General features: G+C 39.7%; 1 protein-coding gene across 1 annotated transcript in view; it reads right to left on the reverse strand.

Annotated features, from left to right (window-relative positions):
- CFAP54 (cilia and flagella associated protein 54) overlaps positions 1-17,208 on the reverse strand; it is a gene marked incomplete at both ends in the record, with an annotated part of 316,371 nt that overhangs the window by 67,379 nt on the left and 231,784 nt on the right. The window contains 2 exon segments of the mRNA XM_080704815.1: positions 10,778-10,919; positions 12,019-12,117. Of these exon segments, the coding sequence (XP_080560941.1) occupies positions 10,778-10,919; positions 12,019-12,117 (241 nt within the window).

Here is a 17,208-nt window from a genome sequence, read left to right on the forward strand (position 1 = left end):
TTTCTCCCTCTAAGTTGTCCTTGTCGGACATTTGGGTCAGAGTGAAACAGATGTTTTCCTTACCAGGGTTTTTGTCTACAAAGTGTGAAGAATGATATTCGCAGGCAACGGAAAGGTGGGCTGGGAGCTTGTTATAAGGAGAATGGAGAAGGGAGTAAGAGGCAGGGCACCCTTGCAGGCCGTGGGGACCCCGAGTCGGCAGTTGCCTTCTGGACACTACCAGGGAGTAGCCCAAGCCACACATCATTAATTCCAAACTGCTTTCTCCCAAAGTCCATGTGATCTACCCTTAAGAGGTGCAGGCCACCCACCCTAGGGGCCCTGTTTGGCCTCGACATCCCGTGGGTGTCTTTTGGTAACTACCAGGAGTTGCCCAGCCAAGTGCCGTCAATTATACATGCTTTCTCTCAAAGCCAACATGACCTGCGAGAGAGAGAGGAGCTCCCAAAGGGAGGAGTTCCCAGAGTACATAACCATTGAGAGTGGCTGGTCTCGGGGTTTATATACTTCTCTAAGCCCCCTTTTGCAATTGGAGTCTCAGAAGCAGTTCTTTGAGATTTGCTTGTATATTTGCAAAGTGTGTTTCATAGTGTATTTCCATAGTCTCCTTGCCTTGGTTGGGGTCCCAAAAGCTGTTTCTGGACTCTCCTGGAACTGCTTAGCAGGAGCAACTGGAGTTTTGTGAAGCTCTGGTCACTCTCAGGAGTCTTTTGACCTCATGATCATTTGATATTTGGGAGGTCTGATTTTTTTTCAAAAGTTTTTGAAGTAAGTTAGCAACGGATGCCTCTCAGAAAATGTCATTTTTCCACTCTGGCCCTTGGCCCTATCTGCCTACTTTTTTTCTACTCCCTCAGTGGTGACCAAAAAAGCTAAACAATATTATATTTATTATTTTAAGACTAAAATATTTTAAAAATTTAAAGGATTTGGTGTTGAAACCTGAAAAGACAGATTAATAGGAAGTAAAAGTACAGAAATGGGGCATTATCCATCTGGAGAAACTAAATTTGTATTCATGTGACACACTTTACATATTCCAAATAGACTTTCATAAATTATTAAAAGAGTCTGAGTAGGGAGGACCTTTAAACTATGATAGAAATCCAGAATATTAACAAACATGCTAATAATTTTCTGCAACACAGAAATAAAAAAGCCTCTCCATGGGGTATAAGTACCATTAAAAAGGTTAAATAACAACTGATAAATCAGAAAAAAATGTATTCATGAAGAATACCAGGTTAAAGTGTTGGTTCCCATAATAAAGAGACCTTATAAATACTTAAAGATGATCAAAGATTATAAGCAGAGATCATAAAAGAAATGTTCATCCTTAGTCCTATTAAGAGAGGCAATAATTAAAACGAAACCTTTTTTCTTTCACCATATCAACAAAAGTTTTAAAAATGTTTATAATGTACCTGTGTTTGCAAAGATAGATTTGGGGAACAACATTTTCCACCAATTGTTGACAGAAGTACAAATTGGAATCATCTTTTTAGAAGGTTTTTGGTAAAATTTGTGAAATGTGCCTGTCAAATTATCCTTTGATCTAGAAATTTCATTTATGGTAATTAACCCACTATAGATACTAGTCTATGTTCAAAATTATATATGAGTACACACACACACATGCACACACATACGCACACACGCATGCAATAAAATGAAAATAGCCCAAATATCGATAAGAAGGAAACCAATTAAATTAGTCATGCTGTATCTATATAAAGAAATATTATACAGCTATAAATTAACTTTATGCATTGATTTGAAAAAACCTACCAATATACATTTATATTAAGTTATAAAAAAGAACCAAGGGGCATTGTTTTGTGCAGTTATAGTACTCTTTGTACTCTTAAGGGGAAAAAAATTACATCAGTGTATGTTTATTTACTTAATATCTAATTTCCAAACACACTTTCCTTTACTTAAAAAATCATAAAGATTAAAAAAATCACCTTTCCTAGATTTCACAAATTTAGTGTATTCACACACAATACAAATTTGAAACAGTTCAGAGAGACAAGATTCAAGGATTTCTCACCTGTGAGGATTTTTGAAAGATAGTATCATTCTTAAGCTCACAGGTAGAGCAGAGTCTTCCTATTTAGCAGGCAAATTCCTCCTTCTGTAGCTTCTTTTATTAAAAATAAAAAAATATCAGCTCCCTTGATGGCTTAGTCACTTCTGAAAGTTCCTTAATATGTCTTTATTATGTCTTGGCTATGGAAAGTCCCCTAAAGCTCATGTGTTGGCAATGCAGCAAGCTTGGGAGGGGGGCTGGCTGGAGGAGGTAAGTCAATGGGGTGTGGCCTTGAGAACATCTGTCCCTGGCCCCTTCCTCTCTTTCTTTGCTTTCTTCCCAGCTGCCACGAGCAGTTGTTTTTCCCCATACCCTACTGCCATGATGCTTCTGGCTTAGAACTGGCCAACCATGAATTGAACCTCTGAAACACTGAGTCAAATAAACTTTTCCTACTCTAAAGTATTCTTGTCAGGTACTTTGGTCACAAACGAAAAAGCTATAAAGACAGCCTTTTTTCTGTTTGAATGAATTGGAGTAGACTCTGACCTCTACAATGGAACCCTTAAGGCCCAGAATATACCTGGTGGGGAACACAAGAAGCTGACTGTGGAAGGCAAAAGATCTTCCCCTTAAAGATGGTCTCATCCCTGTTATCTATACTGAATATAACGTGTTAGGTTACAGGACAAATTACAGTTGCCTATAAACTATCCTTGACATGAGTATATGGGTACCCATCCGGGAGACCTAGATGGGGCCCATGTCGTCACAGGTTTCTTATACGTGGCAGCTAGAGGTTGAAATGTGAGAATGTTAAAATCAGAGGAATTTGAAGATGCTACACTGCTGGCTTGAAGGATAGAGGAAGAGCCCAAGAGTCAAGGATCTCAGAAGAGATAAGGAATCCAATTCTACTCTCAAGCCTCCAGGGAAAGTGACCCTGTGAACATTTTAGGCCAGTAAGACTCATTTTGGATATTTGAACTCCAAAACTACAAGATAATAAATTTGTGTCATTGTAAGCTAGTGAATCTGTGATCGTTATAGTGGGAATAGGAAACTAATACACAGGTAATATTGACTGCTTCTGAGAAAAACTGAGAACCAAGTCACTTGAGAAGAAGATGCAAGGGGAAACTTCTCTCCACATCCTTTTATCCCATTTGAGTTTTGACTCTTGAGAATAAGTTGCCTTTTCAAATAACTTAATTAAAAGGAAGAAAACTTCTATAGGTAGGTGGCCAATGTTCCTGGTCTTTAATGTCACAGAGAAAATTTAAGACCAGTTTGGTTTTGGTTGTTTGTGGAAAATGAGCTAGTTATTTCTGCTAACTTCCCTGCATCACTGAGTGGCCTTACAAACTAAAGTGGGTTTCTAACTTCTCCCAAGTGGCTTCTTGCGACGGACCAGCTTGGCCGAAGCATTGGGAACTTTGGGACAGGGTTCTTGGAAGGATTCGGCTTTTTTCTGCAGCGGATTTTTCTGTAGCGATTTCTCCCTCTTATCAAATAAACTCCTTCAGGTCCCTGTTCATGGCGCTAAAAGTGGAGATTCCTCTCCGGGACTTGGGAGGGAGAAACCTGAAATGACTGACCCAGACAATTGCCTCCTCTCATGCAAACTGACAAAGTTTATTTTCCAAAACCAAGATTCTTATACCCTTCTCCAGTGAAATTCCCAGTAGAAAAATGTAAACACCAAAGGACAATAGTGAGATATTAAGTGAAGGACATGTAAATCACCAATCGTAAACAAGACAAAAGGAGGACCTGTGACATCACTGGTCTTGTGATTAAGATCAGCCCCAGACCTTGTGATCAAGGTCAGCCCCTTGGCCTTGCAGGTGGGCAGTCTTAGAGGGCAAATTCCAGAAAGGACAGAAGTCACACCCAGAGTTTTGGAGAATTCGACCTTTCATAGAATTTCCTTTAACTCTTTCGGAACCTTCCGTTCCTTAGGCTTTGTCCATGTCCTCCTCTGCCTAGTACCAGCAATTAAAAAACCCATTTAAAAAGACTTAAGTGTTACTCTAAACCTTATGAAGTTAAGAGCACTTAAAGTACTGCATTCTGCATTTCCCCAACTTAATAACTGAGTTATAAGACATTAGGTAAATATCACTAGCACCTTAAAACCTTAGTTATGCAAAAGGAATAAAATTTAAAAGACAATGCATATCACATTTGATCACAACTTAATAAATGTATAATAGATTACTACAGAAATCCACACCATCATAAGCATCACAAGTGTCTTAAAACATTAATTTTGTCAAAGAAAAAAGAACTTTAAAAACAATGTATATTGTATTTAATCATCTCATATAGGTCTAATAAAGAAATCTGGGTGGTCTCTGAAGTTAAAGAACAGCTGAAGATAAGCTACTTCAAACCTCCCTGATCTTGCTAACCAAGTACAATATTCGTATAATTAATCTAAAACAAGAAGCAAAAACGATTGGCGGGTTTGCCTGCCATAGTAACTGGTAAAAGAACAACTATTTGCCAATCAGGATGGGAAAGGGGAGTTAACTAAGACTAAAAACCTACATACTGTGTTTTTACCAATTGATTTCCTATCCATCGAAGAACTTCTCTAAATTCATTTACCTCATCTATCCCCTATCTCCAGTAAATGGTACCAATTAGCTTTTTTCTCCCTAGAGGGTTGCCACCGCCTATTCCCAATAATGTTCTTAAGCAGTCCTTTCAACTGCTTAAGCTTTTTGTATGACTAAGTTCTCTTTTGGGCTTTCCTAAAGTATTTCTTGCTGTTGTAATATATCCATTAATGGGATGAAATTCCCTTTTTCTTCTAGCCAATTTTATTATAGCTTGGAGCAAGGCAGGGGGCGTCTGAGAGCTCAAACATATTACCAGAAAATTTATCTTCCACGGAATCAGTTTTACCTGTTCCTATAGTCTTGATTCCAGGACCTCGTCCTGCATCACTGGAACCATGTGTGTGAAAAGTTAATAGACTCATTATCAAAAGACAATAGCTACAGAATAACATTCAAGAACAAGGAGTAGTCTGACCAGGAACCATCCCTCAGGGCTGCTTTCCTTGAAGTGTGCCACGTCATGTGTGCAGGGTCACACAGACTTCCAAGGGAGGCAGGGCGTGGCAGCTTCTTATCAACCACAATGGTAGAGACACTTGGTAGGTTTCCCTGCATCTACTCAGGTTAGTGGGCAAGGTATTCCCATTCTGAGTCCTAATTTTATGCCATTACTAGGTTCTGACTTTCCCTACCAGCAGGGCTGTCTTTCTAGGCCCCCTCCATGAACAGGTATCAAAGTCCCAGTAACAACTGTAAGAGTCTAATTCTAATCCTTCTTCAGTGGGGGCCTCAGTTTCAACACCTGCTTACAAATCCCCCATTTTGTAACTTGGGGCTTCTCTTTCCTGGAGGCTCAGCTACACATTAAAATAATTTTTGTTCTCTTTTATCTAGCATGGTTATCTGTTTAGATTAGAAAAAGCAAAAGCATCTGTGCACCTTGCCTCTTTTATCAATATGCATGACACTCTAAATAGGACTTTACTAAAGGAGAAATAAAGTCAAGAAAGAAGTAAGAGCACCCGCAGAGCACCGGGTGCCATTCTGATCATTGTCTACTTCCTGCCCTCTGGCTTATTGCAGTGTGTCAGTCTTTGGCTGCTAGGGCTTTACTGAGGGGACCAAATAATCCCATTATGTTTCCTCTGTTTCCCTGGAAGGCAGATCTTACTCTCTGTCTTCAGGATGGCTCTCCATGGTGCCCATTTGGAAATGTTTCTCCCCAGTGCCACTGTTACTTCTAGTTTTCTATTGTTGACTGTATGGAATTAAGAAAGCCTCTTCATCCTTAGTGGCAGGCACTTGCTGTGAGTGTGTGCTCTTGCTCTTGTTCATGGTACTGTCTCTTATCAGATTTAGGGGATCAATGTTGGTATCTCTACATGGAATTTCTTGCCTTTTTCAGGCACTGGACCTGATCAGATCTGCTTTGCTAAGGTTGATTCTCGACAGGCCTCAACAGTCTCACCTAGAAAACTCTGAAATAATGTAGTACACAGATACTCACACACACACACCATCACTATTGCTAGTAGAGGCGATTTCTTTCCATTCCCACATATAAGTGGTGTAATTATTTGGAATTTGAGAATGTAGTATATCACTCTAGTTCCCAGTTATTATGGAAAATTGTGCCTCAGAAAAGGAGAAGAATGAAAGATAGTGGTAGAATAGCTTCCCAGTTATTAGTTGATATTGACCTTGCATCTCTGAACCACAGACAAGGTGGTAAGGGAGAAACAAATCATATTCTCAAAGCTGGAAGACTTGCTGTTTCAAGAAGCAGAACATATATTAAGGGTCAATAGTGATTCTCAGTTCTGCTCCATAGATTTGTTTGTATTCTGACAACAAGTTGACCAACATTAGATTTCAGAATGACATGGATTTATGTTTCCTGTGTGTCATGTGTATTTACCTGTAAGAGGCTGCATCTGGGACCATTAATCCTAAATGTCACTTTTAATTCAAAGTGTCTTGCAGAATGTAATATTTATTATCCTAGCTGAATGTTTTATGAAGGCTACAAGAAAATCAAGGCAGGAATATTGTATATATTTTAATATAAGTGCAAAATAGACATTAAACAAATATTTTTTGCATTAAATCTAAGGATGGTCCTACACTACCAGGACCATCATTTCAAGGTCTCTGCTCCTAGAATACAAGGTAGAGAACAGCTCAATTAATTGGACCAGGTACATCATTGGGTTCTCCCATTGTTCTACAGATATCATGTAACTGGTCTGTCATCATGCTTCTGACAAATTGATCTCTTTAGAACATTTGCTTCCTCTCCTTCTGCCAGGTACTCCATGTCTCTGAGTCAATTTTCATCTGTTCTAAACTATACTTCTCCCAGAAAGAAAATGCTCTGAAGAACTCTTATATCATCCTGCCTGTACCCAGCTCTGTTTGGAAGGTGTATACTGGGCTTCTGGCATATTAATGCTGTCTTCAATAACATAGTCCTCCTAAAAGGTGAATTTAAAATATTTCAATGTGTAACCCTGTTCTGATTATCTATGACAGAATCCCACAGAAGATAAGAGTTGCTGCCTTAATGTATTATTTGACTTTTTCCCTCTAGACAGAAACATTTGCAACAAGGCTGGGGGTATAGCTCAGTGGTAGAGCCAGACCTAGCATGCACAAGGCCTTAGGTTTGATCAAAATAAGGAAGGAAGGAAGAGGAGAAGGAAGGAAGGAAGGGAGGGAGGGAGGGAGGGAGGAAAGAAGGAAGGAAATGCAAAGGGGAAGAAAAAGTCAAGCAAGCAAGCAAAGAAATATTTGGTGCACTTCTCTGTACTCCGTAATAATGAATATTATTAACTACCTCATGTATAGCCCAATGCTCGTATTGTTTAAAGCTAAGATTAGTGAGGAGGTTTTCTTCTGGATGTTAATTTATGCTAATGTAAAGAAAATCAAAATTTATTTGTCGTCATGAAGCGATGTTCCCTCTAGCAAGTCATCATGATATTAATTCCATTGCTATTTGTGCATTTGTGGGCCATCAGGTGGGAATTCAGAGCCTCCTTCCAACCCCAACACTGAAGTAAGGGAAGCTGTTACCATGCATTAATTACCAGCCTGCCGGGAAAAGACTGGAAGGCAAAATTATCATTCTTTCAGTGAGGCAAAATACAAAATAGACCAGACATTAAAATTTAGTAATTTTATAGTTAAAATAGTTAAGAAGTACTAATGTTATAAAATTTAAATTGGAAAAAATGGAATATGCTAGGAAAGTCACTGAAATAGAACAGGAAAACATGTGCCTTAATATTGAGAGGAACATTATTCAGCTGAATAAAACAAATCCTTTGGTTTGGGGGATGCCATTCTCTACTGTGTGCCTCTGGCTGGCACCATTAGTTGGTCACAGCAGCACCTTATTCCTGTCTTTCCATACAGAGGCTCAGAACTCTGCTCAGGCATCCCCTGGCCATCGACTGAATTGCCATAGGCAATAGTCTGAGTTATCATTCAGCATGTATTCACATCCCTCTCCCTCCCTCCACAAGTACAGTATATTTTCCTACCTCCCCTATACTGGCCTGGGCTACAGGACTTGCTGTGACCAGTGGGATGGGATAGGAAGAGAGGCCCCAATGTGCCTGTGTGATCTGGCTCTTTCACCTGGTATCTGCCCCTGGTAGCATGCCCCAGGTAGCCAGTGCTTCCCAACAGATGACCGAGGAGCACACCTGAGCCCAACGTGCAGCCCGCAGCAGAACACAGGAGATGAGTGTGAGGATAAACCCTTGTAGACAGAAGCCGCTGAGCTTTGGGGTCCATCTCAGATGGGAGAGCACAAGAAATTAACTAAGTTACAGGAGACAATCTTCAAAAAATTAATAAGGAACCATTATAAAAATGGCCATAAAGGAAGTTTGAGTCATAGTCTTAAAATTTTTATATATACATAATATATACATAATGTCTATAAACATTTATGTAAATATATAAATCTATATAAATGTATATGCATGTATATGTGTGTGTGTGTGTGTGTGTATATATATATATGTATATATATATGAGAGAGATTTTTATTTTTTTATTTTTTTATTTTTATTTTTTGGTGCTGAGATTAGAAGTCAGAGCATTCTACCTCTGAGCTATACTCCCAGTCCTATTTTCCTCTTTATTTGGAAACAGGGTCTTGCTAAGTTGCTGAGGCTGCCTTTGAACCTGTGATCCTTCTGTCTCAGCCTCCCAAGAACTGGGATTACAGGTGGGCACCACCACAACCAGCAACTTTTTAGATTTTTGACTAAATCTCCCTCTCTCCAGGTTAGGAAAATGAAACTTTAAGAAATTAAATGGTTCAACAGAACAAATACTGCAGTCAAGATCTCTCGATTAGAGTACTACTTTTGTTATAATACCATAATGTGTAATTTTTTGGGGGGTGGTACTGGGGTTCCTGGAAGCCCTTCTACCTCTGGGCTACACTCCCAGACCTATTTTATATTTTTATTTGGAAACAAGGTCTCTTAAGCCAGCGCGGCTGGCTTCGAACCAGCACGATCCTCCTGTCTCTGCTTCCCAAGCGCTGGGATTACAAGCGTGCGCCACCATGCTGGGCAGTATAATGTGTAATTCTAAGGGCTGTGTTGTGGAACAGGGAGAAATGAGTGGCTGAGCAGTGCCAGGCCAGGGAAGTGGTGACCAGCTCCTCCTGGCTGCTGGGCCGCCCTGTGTGGGCGCCACAGCTTTGTCCCTGGAGAAGCCATCTACAGATACTCCCATGAAGAGTTAGCACCTCCTCCAAAGTTGGGCCATGGCCCCAACACCTGATGAAACTAAGTTCTCCCAGGCATAAAGGCAATAAAAACAAGAAAACAAAGCATCCATGTAAAAAGTCTACCTCATGGTTTGATGTCAGGCAGTTTTTAGGTGGGACAATAATAGTCTGGGTCATCTGTTCTCCAGGAAAGAGCTTAGGAAGGGGTCAATTTCAGACCTGAGCACCGAGGGAAGGCTGACCCTCCAGCCCAGTGAGCTGCTGCCTACAGATGTGACTCCAGGGGCATTGGGGACCCCACTGCTGTCCCATTGGGTTAGCGGAGAAAATCACCTCTTTTGGTTCAGTGCTCAGCTTGTGCCAAACAAAATCAAGGCCTCAAAGTTACTGAGATGTCAGTCTCAAAGCCATATTTTACCACCTTACTTTTTAGCACCTAACCAAGTGCTCAGAACACAAGAAACCCTCAATAAGTTTTTTAATTGAATTAATAAACAAACATATAAATGAATGTTAAATACTTGCTACTACCTGATCTGACTTATATTACAGTTTACTAATCAGTAAGCCACAAGTTAAACAAACACATACTTAGTGAGGTCAAGTTTAAGTTCCACTAATCTCTCACTCATTAATTCACTTAACAAAAATGTACTTATTTATCTATTTATTTATTTTTTGGAACCCAGGGGCATTCTACCTCCAAGCTACACCCCCAGCCCTATTTTTTATTCTTTATTTTGAAACCGGGTCTCACTGAATTGCAGAGGGCCTCACTAGGTAGTAGCTGAGGCTGTCCGTGAACTGTGAGCCTCCTGTCTCAGCCTCCAAATGCTGGGATTACAAGCGTGCGCCACCACGCCCAGCTTAATAGATATTTCTATTGAATGCCTGCCTTGTGCGAGCAACTGTGTGATGTGTTATAGATGGTAACTGCACATTCGAAGAACCTGTCCTCGGGAAGCTGATGATAATTTAATCAACAACAGAGCTTAATCGAACATTCAAATGGGAACAGAAACGGAAAAATAACCCAGAAAAAAAGAACAAGGAGCCTTATGGGAGTGTGAGAGCGAGACACAGTTTAAATCAGAGGGGATCAGAGACGGTCCCTCAGGTGAGCATTCTGAAAGGTTCCAGGTGACATGTCTAAACTATCCAATAAATAAACATTAAGAAATACCACTTTTCACAAAGCCCTGCACCTGAAATAGAACAGCCAGATAAGTAGCATGCTCCTGTGTGCCGTGAGCGGAGGACCCTGGGTTTTGGCAGCTGACCCTAGGACCCCTGTCCCCCATGCAGGCCCCCCAAACCATTATCCCCTAGAAATTAAAAGCCAACTAAGCACAATTAAACCTTTAGAGCTGGATTACATATCACATAGATCGGATATTTGTAAAATTCATAGACAGACAAACTTACCCAGCAGATAATCTGTATACGAAAATAAAAGATCCACAGTGGCAAATTCTGGGATATTAGGTAATGCCATTTGATTAACTTTATCAGTTCTAGCATTCTTCTTTCCAATAAGTAGGTTAACTTCCAGTACAGCTTCGCTGACCTACAATTAATGCAGAAATTAGACATCACAAAGGCCAACCTTCTGATTCAGAGATCATCCACTCGGTAAAGACTCCTCCAGTGTTCCATGTGTGGGGAACTTGATCCCCAAGGGGGCAGGGTTGGGGTGTAAACCTCTAGGGGTGATTAGGTCGGGAAAAGAGAGCCTGGCCCTCATGAGTGGATGGACGCAGAAATCATCGTGCGTGTGGGTCCTCTGTATAAGGCGAGTCAGCCCTTTGGTCCCCACACTCTCGCCTCCAACCTTCCCCCATGAGATAAGGCTCCAAAGGTTCTTGCCGCGTGCCGGCCCCTTGGTCTTGGACTGCCCAGGCTCCAGAATCGTGGGACAGGAAACCTTTGTCCATTCTAAACTACCCAGTCTGTGCCATTCTGTTACAGCAGCACAAAGTAGACTAAAATAGTAAATAATGTGAAAGACTGAATTCATAAAATAACATTCAGTAGGCATTGGAATAAAAAAAATAGAGACAATCTGAAAAAGTGGTGTATGATCCCTAACATGTCAAATATACCACAATCAAACAAATCACTTAGTTTTGACAATTTAAGTAACATATAATTCACTTTATTTATTTATTTATTTTTGGTGGTACTGGGGTTCCTGGAAGCCCTTCTACCTCCGGGCTACATTCCCAGACCCATTTTTACATTTTAATTTGGAAACAGGGTCTCCTAAGCCAGCGCGCATGGCTGGCTTTGAACCTGTGCGATCCTCCTGTCTCTGCCTCCCAAGCGCAGGGATTACAAGCGTGCGCCACCACGCCCGGCTATTAGTCACTTTAAATGAGCTACCTCACCTAACTGTGACAGAGAGTTGGCAAATATATAGATATCTGCATAGACCACTAGTTTCAATAAAGAAAAGCTAAAACAAGCACACAGCTAGGTCTGGTTAATACAGATTAAAAACTCTATGTAGGTCATTTCTAATATTTCCAAACAAATATAATCAACACAAATCCAAATGTTGGGAAATTTTCCTTTCTCTTATGCAAATAGATTATGTTGCCTAAACAGCTGATAGAAAAGTGCAGATATGGCAGTAAAAAGAAAGATGAAACAAAAATCACACCAACCTGTGCGGCAGCTCTTATTGCAATCCAGGCCAATAAATTGTACATTTCAAATTTATCTATTGCCGATTCTTTAATGGAACTCTGCCTCCTGAGAAGGGGCTAAAAATATTTTTAAAATGTTTTATGATAAAGACATCAAAAAGTCCCTTGATATATATCCTCATCTTCTGAAGGTGGCATTTTGTTAGAATACTATATAGCCATTATAAATAATAATTTATCTATAAGATATTGCAAATATATTAAGAAAAGATAAATATAAGTTATAAAATTGTTTACAAAGTATGATTTCACTTTTCAAAAAATATGTATACACGTATATATTATATACATATGTACATACATATATTTGTCTCCCTGTACATGCAAGCAGTAACATTGCTAGCAGCAAGTATCCCATCTTAAAGATGACTGAATTATCTTTATAATTTTTTCATTTTCTATAATAAGCTTATATGGTTTGTGTAACAAATGAATAAAAATGTCCCTTTAGGTAGAGTCAAGTGCTATTTCAATGGAGGATCTACAGACTGACCATACTATGGGTAAAAATGTCAGAAATAATAATATTATACAAAGGTTTTTCATAAGTCTTTTTTTTTTTTTTGCGGGTTTGGGGATGTAACCCAGGGGAATCTGACCTCCGAGCTACACCTCCTGCCCTTTTTTTTATTCTTTATTTTGAAACAGGGTCTCACTAAGTTGCAGAGGGCCTCACTAAGTAGCTGAGGCTGTCCGCGAACCGCGATCCTCCGGTCTCAGCCTCCCGAATGCTAGGATTACAAGTGTGCGCCACCACGCCGGCTATAAGTATTTTCTATCATTTCTCTAAGCAGGAAAACATTAAAGGGGCGATATTATTATAAAGTTCCATAGAATAACAAAAAGAAACAATGAATGAAGACATTTTTCCCATTAGTATATATCTGTGTATCTATCCATAGGGACACACACACACACACACACACACACACACACACACACACACACTGAGTTTCTAAACATAAGTCAGTGTTACAGAAGTGAACAGAAACTTTGCCAGTAACAACCTGGGATTTGCTTTCTGTTGTTTTTTTTTGGGGGGGGTTGTTTTGTTCCTGGAAACCCTTCTACCTCTGGGCTACACTCCCAGACACCTATTTTTTTATATTTTTATTTGGAAACAGGGTCTCTTAAACTAGCTCGGCTGGCTTCGAATCTGCTCAATCCTCCTGTCTCCGCCTCCCAAGCACAGGGATTATAATCATACACCACCACGCCCGACTTGCTTTCTGTTTTTAAAGATAACCAAAATAAGTATTTAAAATAACTTATTAGAGCCGGGCATGGTGGTACACGCTTGTAATCCCAGAATTTGGGAGGCTGAGACCAGAGGATTGTGATTTGCAGACGGCCTCAGCTACTTAGTGAGGCCCTCCGTAACTTACAGAGACTGTGTTTCAAAAAACAAGAAGAATAAAAATAAGGGCAGGGGCTATAGCTCGGAGGTTGAATGCCCCTGAGTTCCATCCCCAGACCTGCAAAAAAAAAATTTTTTTTAATAAAATAAAATATTTTATTAGGATTTAAATAATGTGAATAGAAATAACTATTAGAGCCTTAATAGTCAGAAAACTGCAAAGCAAGACAAATAATAACAAAACTCATATCTTTCTTTTGCCTCTGTCTCAGAGAGTCCAGGGATACTGAGGCAGAAAGTGTGAGAGCAACAGGACCTTCCTGAGCCTGAGAGCTGCGGGTGGGGCTGGAGCTAAGCAGGCAGCCCTGCTTCCTGAAGGCCCCCTAGTCATTAGCTGTAACAGGAATACTTGGCTCTGGGGTAGTGTTTGCCCGTTTACTGGTTGAGGAAGCTTGAGTAATTAACATACTTAAATCCTGGAAATAAAACTAATGTTTATTTCCAGGAATAAAGAATGCAAAATAACATTAAATAACTGCCATGTGAGGACAATTAGTGACCAAGACATTCAAAAGAGAAAGAAGCCATTATATTACTTACTTACTTACTTACTTAATTTACTTACAGTACTAGGGAGTGAACTCAGGGGTGTTCTAACTCTTGGCTACACCCCCAACCCTATTTTATTTTATTTTTATTTTGAAACAAGGTCCTGCTAAGTTGCTGGGGGCCTACGTTGCTGAGGCTGGCCTCGAACCTGCAATCTTCCTCTGTCAGCCTCCCGAGTTCTGGAATTACAGACAAATGTGTACCATTGTGCCAGGTAAGGTGCAATTTTTAATTGAGAGGAAAGCTTTACTGAGGAGGTTTAGCTCAGAATAAAAAAAAAAAAAATATCTGGGCTAAGGAAAGAATACAGTGGCAGATGCCAATATTGAATAACCTACACTAACAGGAAAGAAAAAAAAGAAAGTGCAAATAGATTGGAAATGAAAAAGTAAAAGTGCTTTTATGGAAGATATGCTACTCTATGTATAAAATTCTAAGAAACACACACACATACACAAACACAATTAGAATCCATAAATGTGTTTATCAAGACCACAAAATACAAAACTCAAAAATACCCACAAGCCAACTATATTTCTATATACTAGCAATAAACAATGTGAAAATGAAAATAAGTTCTATCCACAATAGCAATAAACTTAGACATACAGAAGATTTTCACTGAAAAGTGAAAAGACAAACATCATTCAGAGAAATTAACTGAGAGCTATACGAAAGAAGAAATAATTCCCACTTGGAAACTGTAAAACTTAAAAAAAAAATTGTTAAGACAGCAATTGTCCCCAAAGTTTTCTAAAGAATCAACACAATTCCACGAAAATCTTATTTTTTTTCAGAAATTGACAAGCAGGTCCTAAAATGTATATGAAAATATAGAGCATTCAAAGTAGCCAAGACATAAGCCGAGCGTGGTGGTGTACGTTTGTAATCCCAGCATTTGGGAGGCTGAGATAGGAGGGTCTGGTTCGCGGACAGCCTCGGCTACTTAATGAGGCCCTCTGCAACTCAGTGAGACCCTGTTACAAAATAAAGAATAAAAAATAGGACTGGGGGTGTAGCTCAGAGGTAGAATGCCCCTGGGTTCCATCCTTAGTACTCAAAAAAAAAAAAAAGATAATTTTGCAAAGGAAGAACACAATTAGAGGACAGACACTGTCCAATTCCAAAACTTATTGAAAGCCATAGTAACCAAGACAACAAATACACCCACAAAGGGAGATTTAGAGAAAAATGACACCATCAGGTACACTTTGAAATCTTAGATATGCCACCCAAAGTACAGTCTATAAGAGAAAAATAATAAGTTGAATGTTATTCAAATTAAAAGAACTTTTATTCTTTTATTTTGTTTCTCCAAAGACACTATTAATAATATGAAGAAACAAGCCAGAGCCAGGCACGGTGGTACACACTTGTAATCCCACCATTCAGGAGGCTGAGACATGAGGATCGCAGTTTGCTGACAGCCTCAGCTATTTAGTGAGGTCCCTGGTAACTCAGTGAGACCCTGTTTCAAAGTAAATGATTAAAAAAAAAAAAATAGGGCTGAGACTGTAGCTCAGAGGTAGAATGCCCCTGGGTTCCATCCCCAGTACTGAAAAAAAAAAAAAAACAACTGGGAGAAAATATTTGCAAATCATATATCTGATATTTCCCAAAACATATACAAATAGACAATAAGCACATAAAAGGATCTCAGCATCATTAGCCATCCGAGAAGTGCAAATCAAAACCACGCCGATATTAATTTATACCAACTAAGATGGCAACCTTCACAAAGGTAGTTAAAAAGGGTCACCATGAGTGTGGAGAAATTGGAACACTTATACTCTGCTGGTAGGAATGTGAGCCTCAACAGCTGTTTTGGAAAACATTCTGATGGATCATGAGAAGGCAAAACCTAGACTTGCCCTATGACCCAGCGATTCCACTCTTAGAGATATACCCAAGAGAACTGAAAACACACATCCACACCAAAACTTGAGGACAACATCAATTGGCATTAAGCATAACCCAAAAAGAAGAAATCACTGAAATGTCCATCAACTGTTAAATAGATAGAAAAAAAAACCCATAGTATGTCTATATAATAGAACAGTATTCAGCAATGAAATGGAATAAACTATTGTTGGATGTTACAGCATGGTGAACCTCAAAAACATTATATGAGCTAAAAGAAGCTGGCACGAAACAGTATATATTATAGGAGTCCATTTATGGAAAATGTTTGAGGAAGGCAAATCTATAAAGAAAGAAAATGGTCTAGTGGTTTTAGGGAGCGAGAAAGGGGGACAAGAATGACCGCAAATGGTCCTAAGGGATCTTTTTTCAGACGATGGTGTGTTCTAAAACTGGATGGTGATGATAGCAGATGACTGTAAACTGTGGTTGTAAAATAGTTTCCTTTCATAGATGGCAATTATACCTCTATAAGTCTTTCTACAATGAATGTATGCTCATCTGCCTCTCTCTGTCTCTTTGGACTATTTTTCCTCCCACTTAATTTGAACAATCCCACTCAGTCTTGAAAAATTCATGTCATCTGTGGAGCCTGGAGCAATCCCTCAAAGCTGAATCACTCTGCCCCACTTCTCCACCCTGACACCCTGTGTTTATGCTCCATATCACATCGCACGGCAATTATGCCTCTTCCTTGCCAGGATCTGTGCTCCTCAGGAAAGAGTAATGTTCCCAGCACACTAGGCCTGGGAAAAGCGTGTGATTAGTGAGCAAATAAATAAATGGTTAAAAAAAATAGTCAATTCAAGCCGGGCGTGGTGGCGCACACTTGTAATCTCAGCATTCGGGAGGCTGAGACAGCCAGCCTCAGCTACTTAGTGAGGCCCTTTGCAACTTGGTGAGACCTTGTTTCAAAATAAAGAATAAAAAATAGGGCTAGGGGTATAGCTCAGAGGTAGAATGCCCCCGGGTTCCATCCCCAGTACCGCAAAAAATAGTCAATTCAACTTGACCAGTAAGGAATTACTGGTTACTTACTATATACAAAATACTTTAGAAAGAACGTAGATATTTGGCTAAAGTTATATAATGATGGATAATAGTTTCTGCTTTTTAGTACTTCCCAGCGGCAAGTCCATTAACCTTGTTTATTCTCCTGATCACTCTAAAAGGCGAGCATGATCAGCTCTATTTCAGAGGTGAGAAGACGAGGCATGAAAAGGCCCCCATCACGCAGCTGGGATGTCAGAAAGCCGGATTCA

Source organism: Muscardinus avellanarius, assembly GCF_963383645.1.
Source record: "Muscardinus avellanarius genome assembly, chromosome: 11".
NCBI lineage: Eukaryota > Metazoa > Chordata > Mammalia > Rodentia > Gliridae > Muscardinus > Muscardinus avellanarius.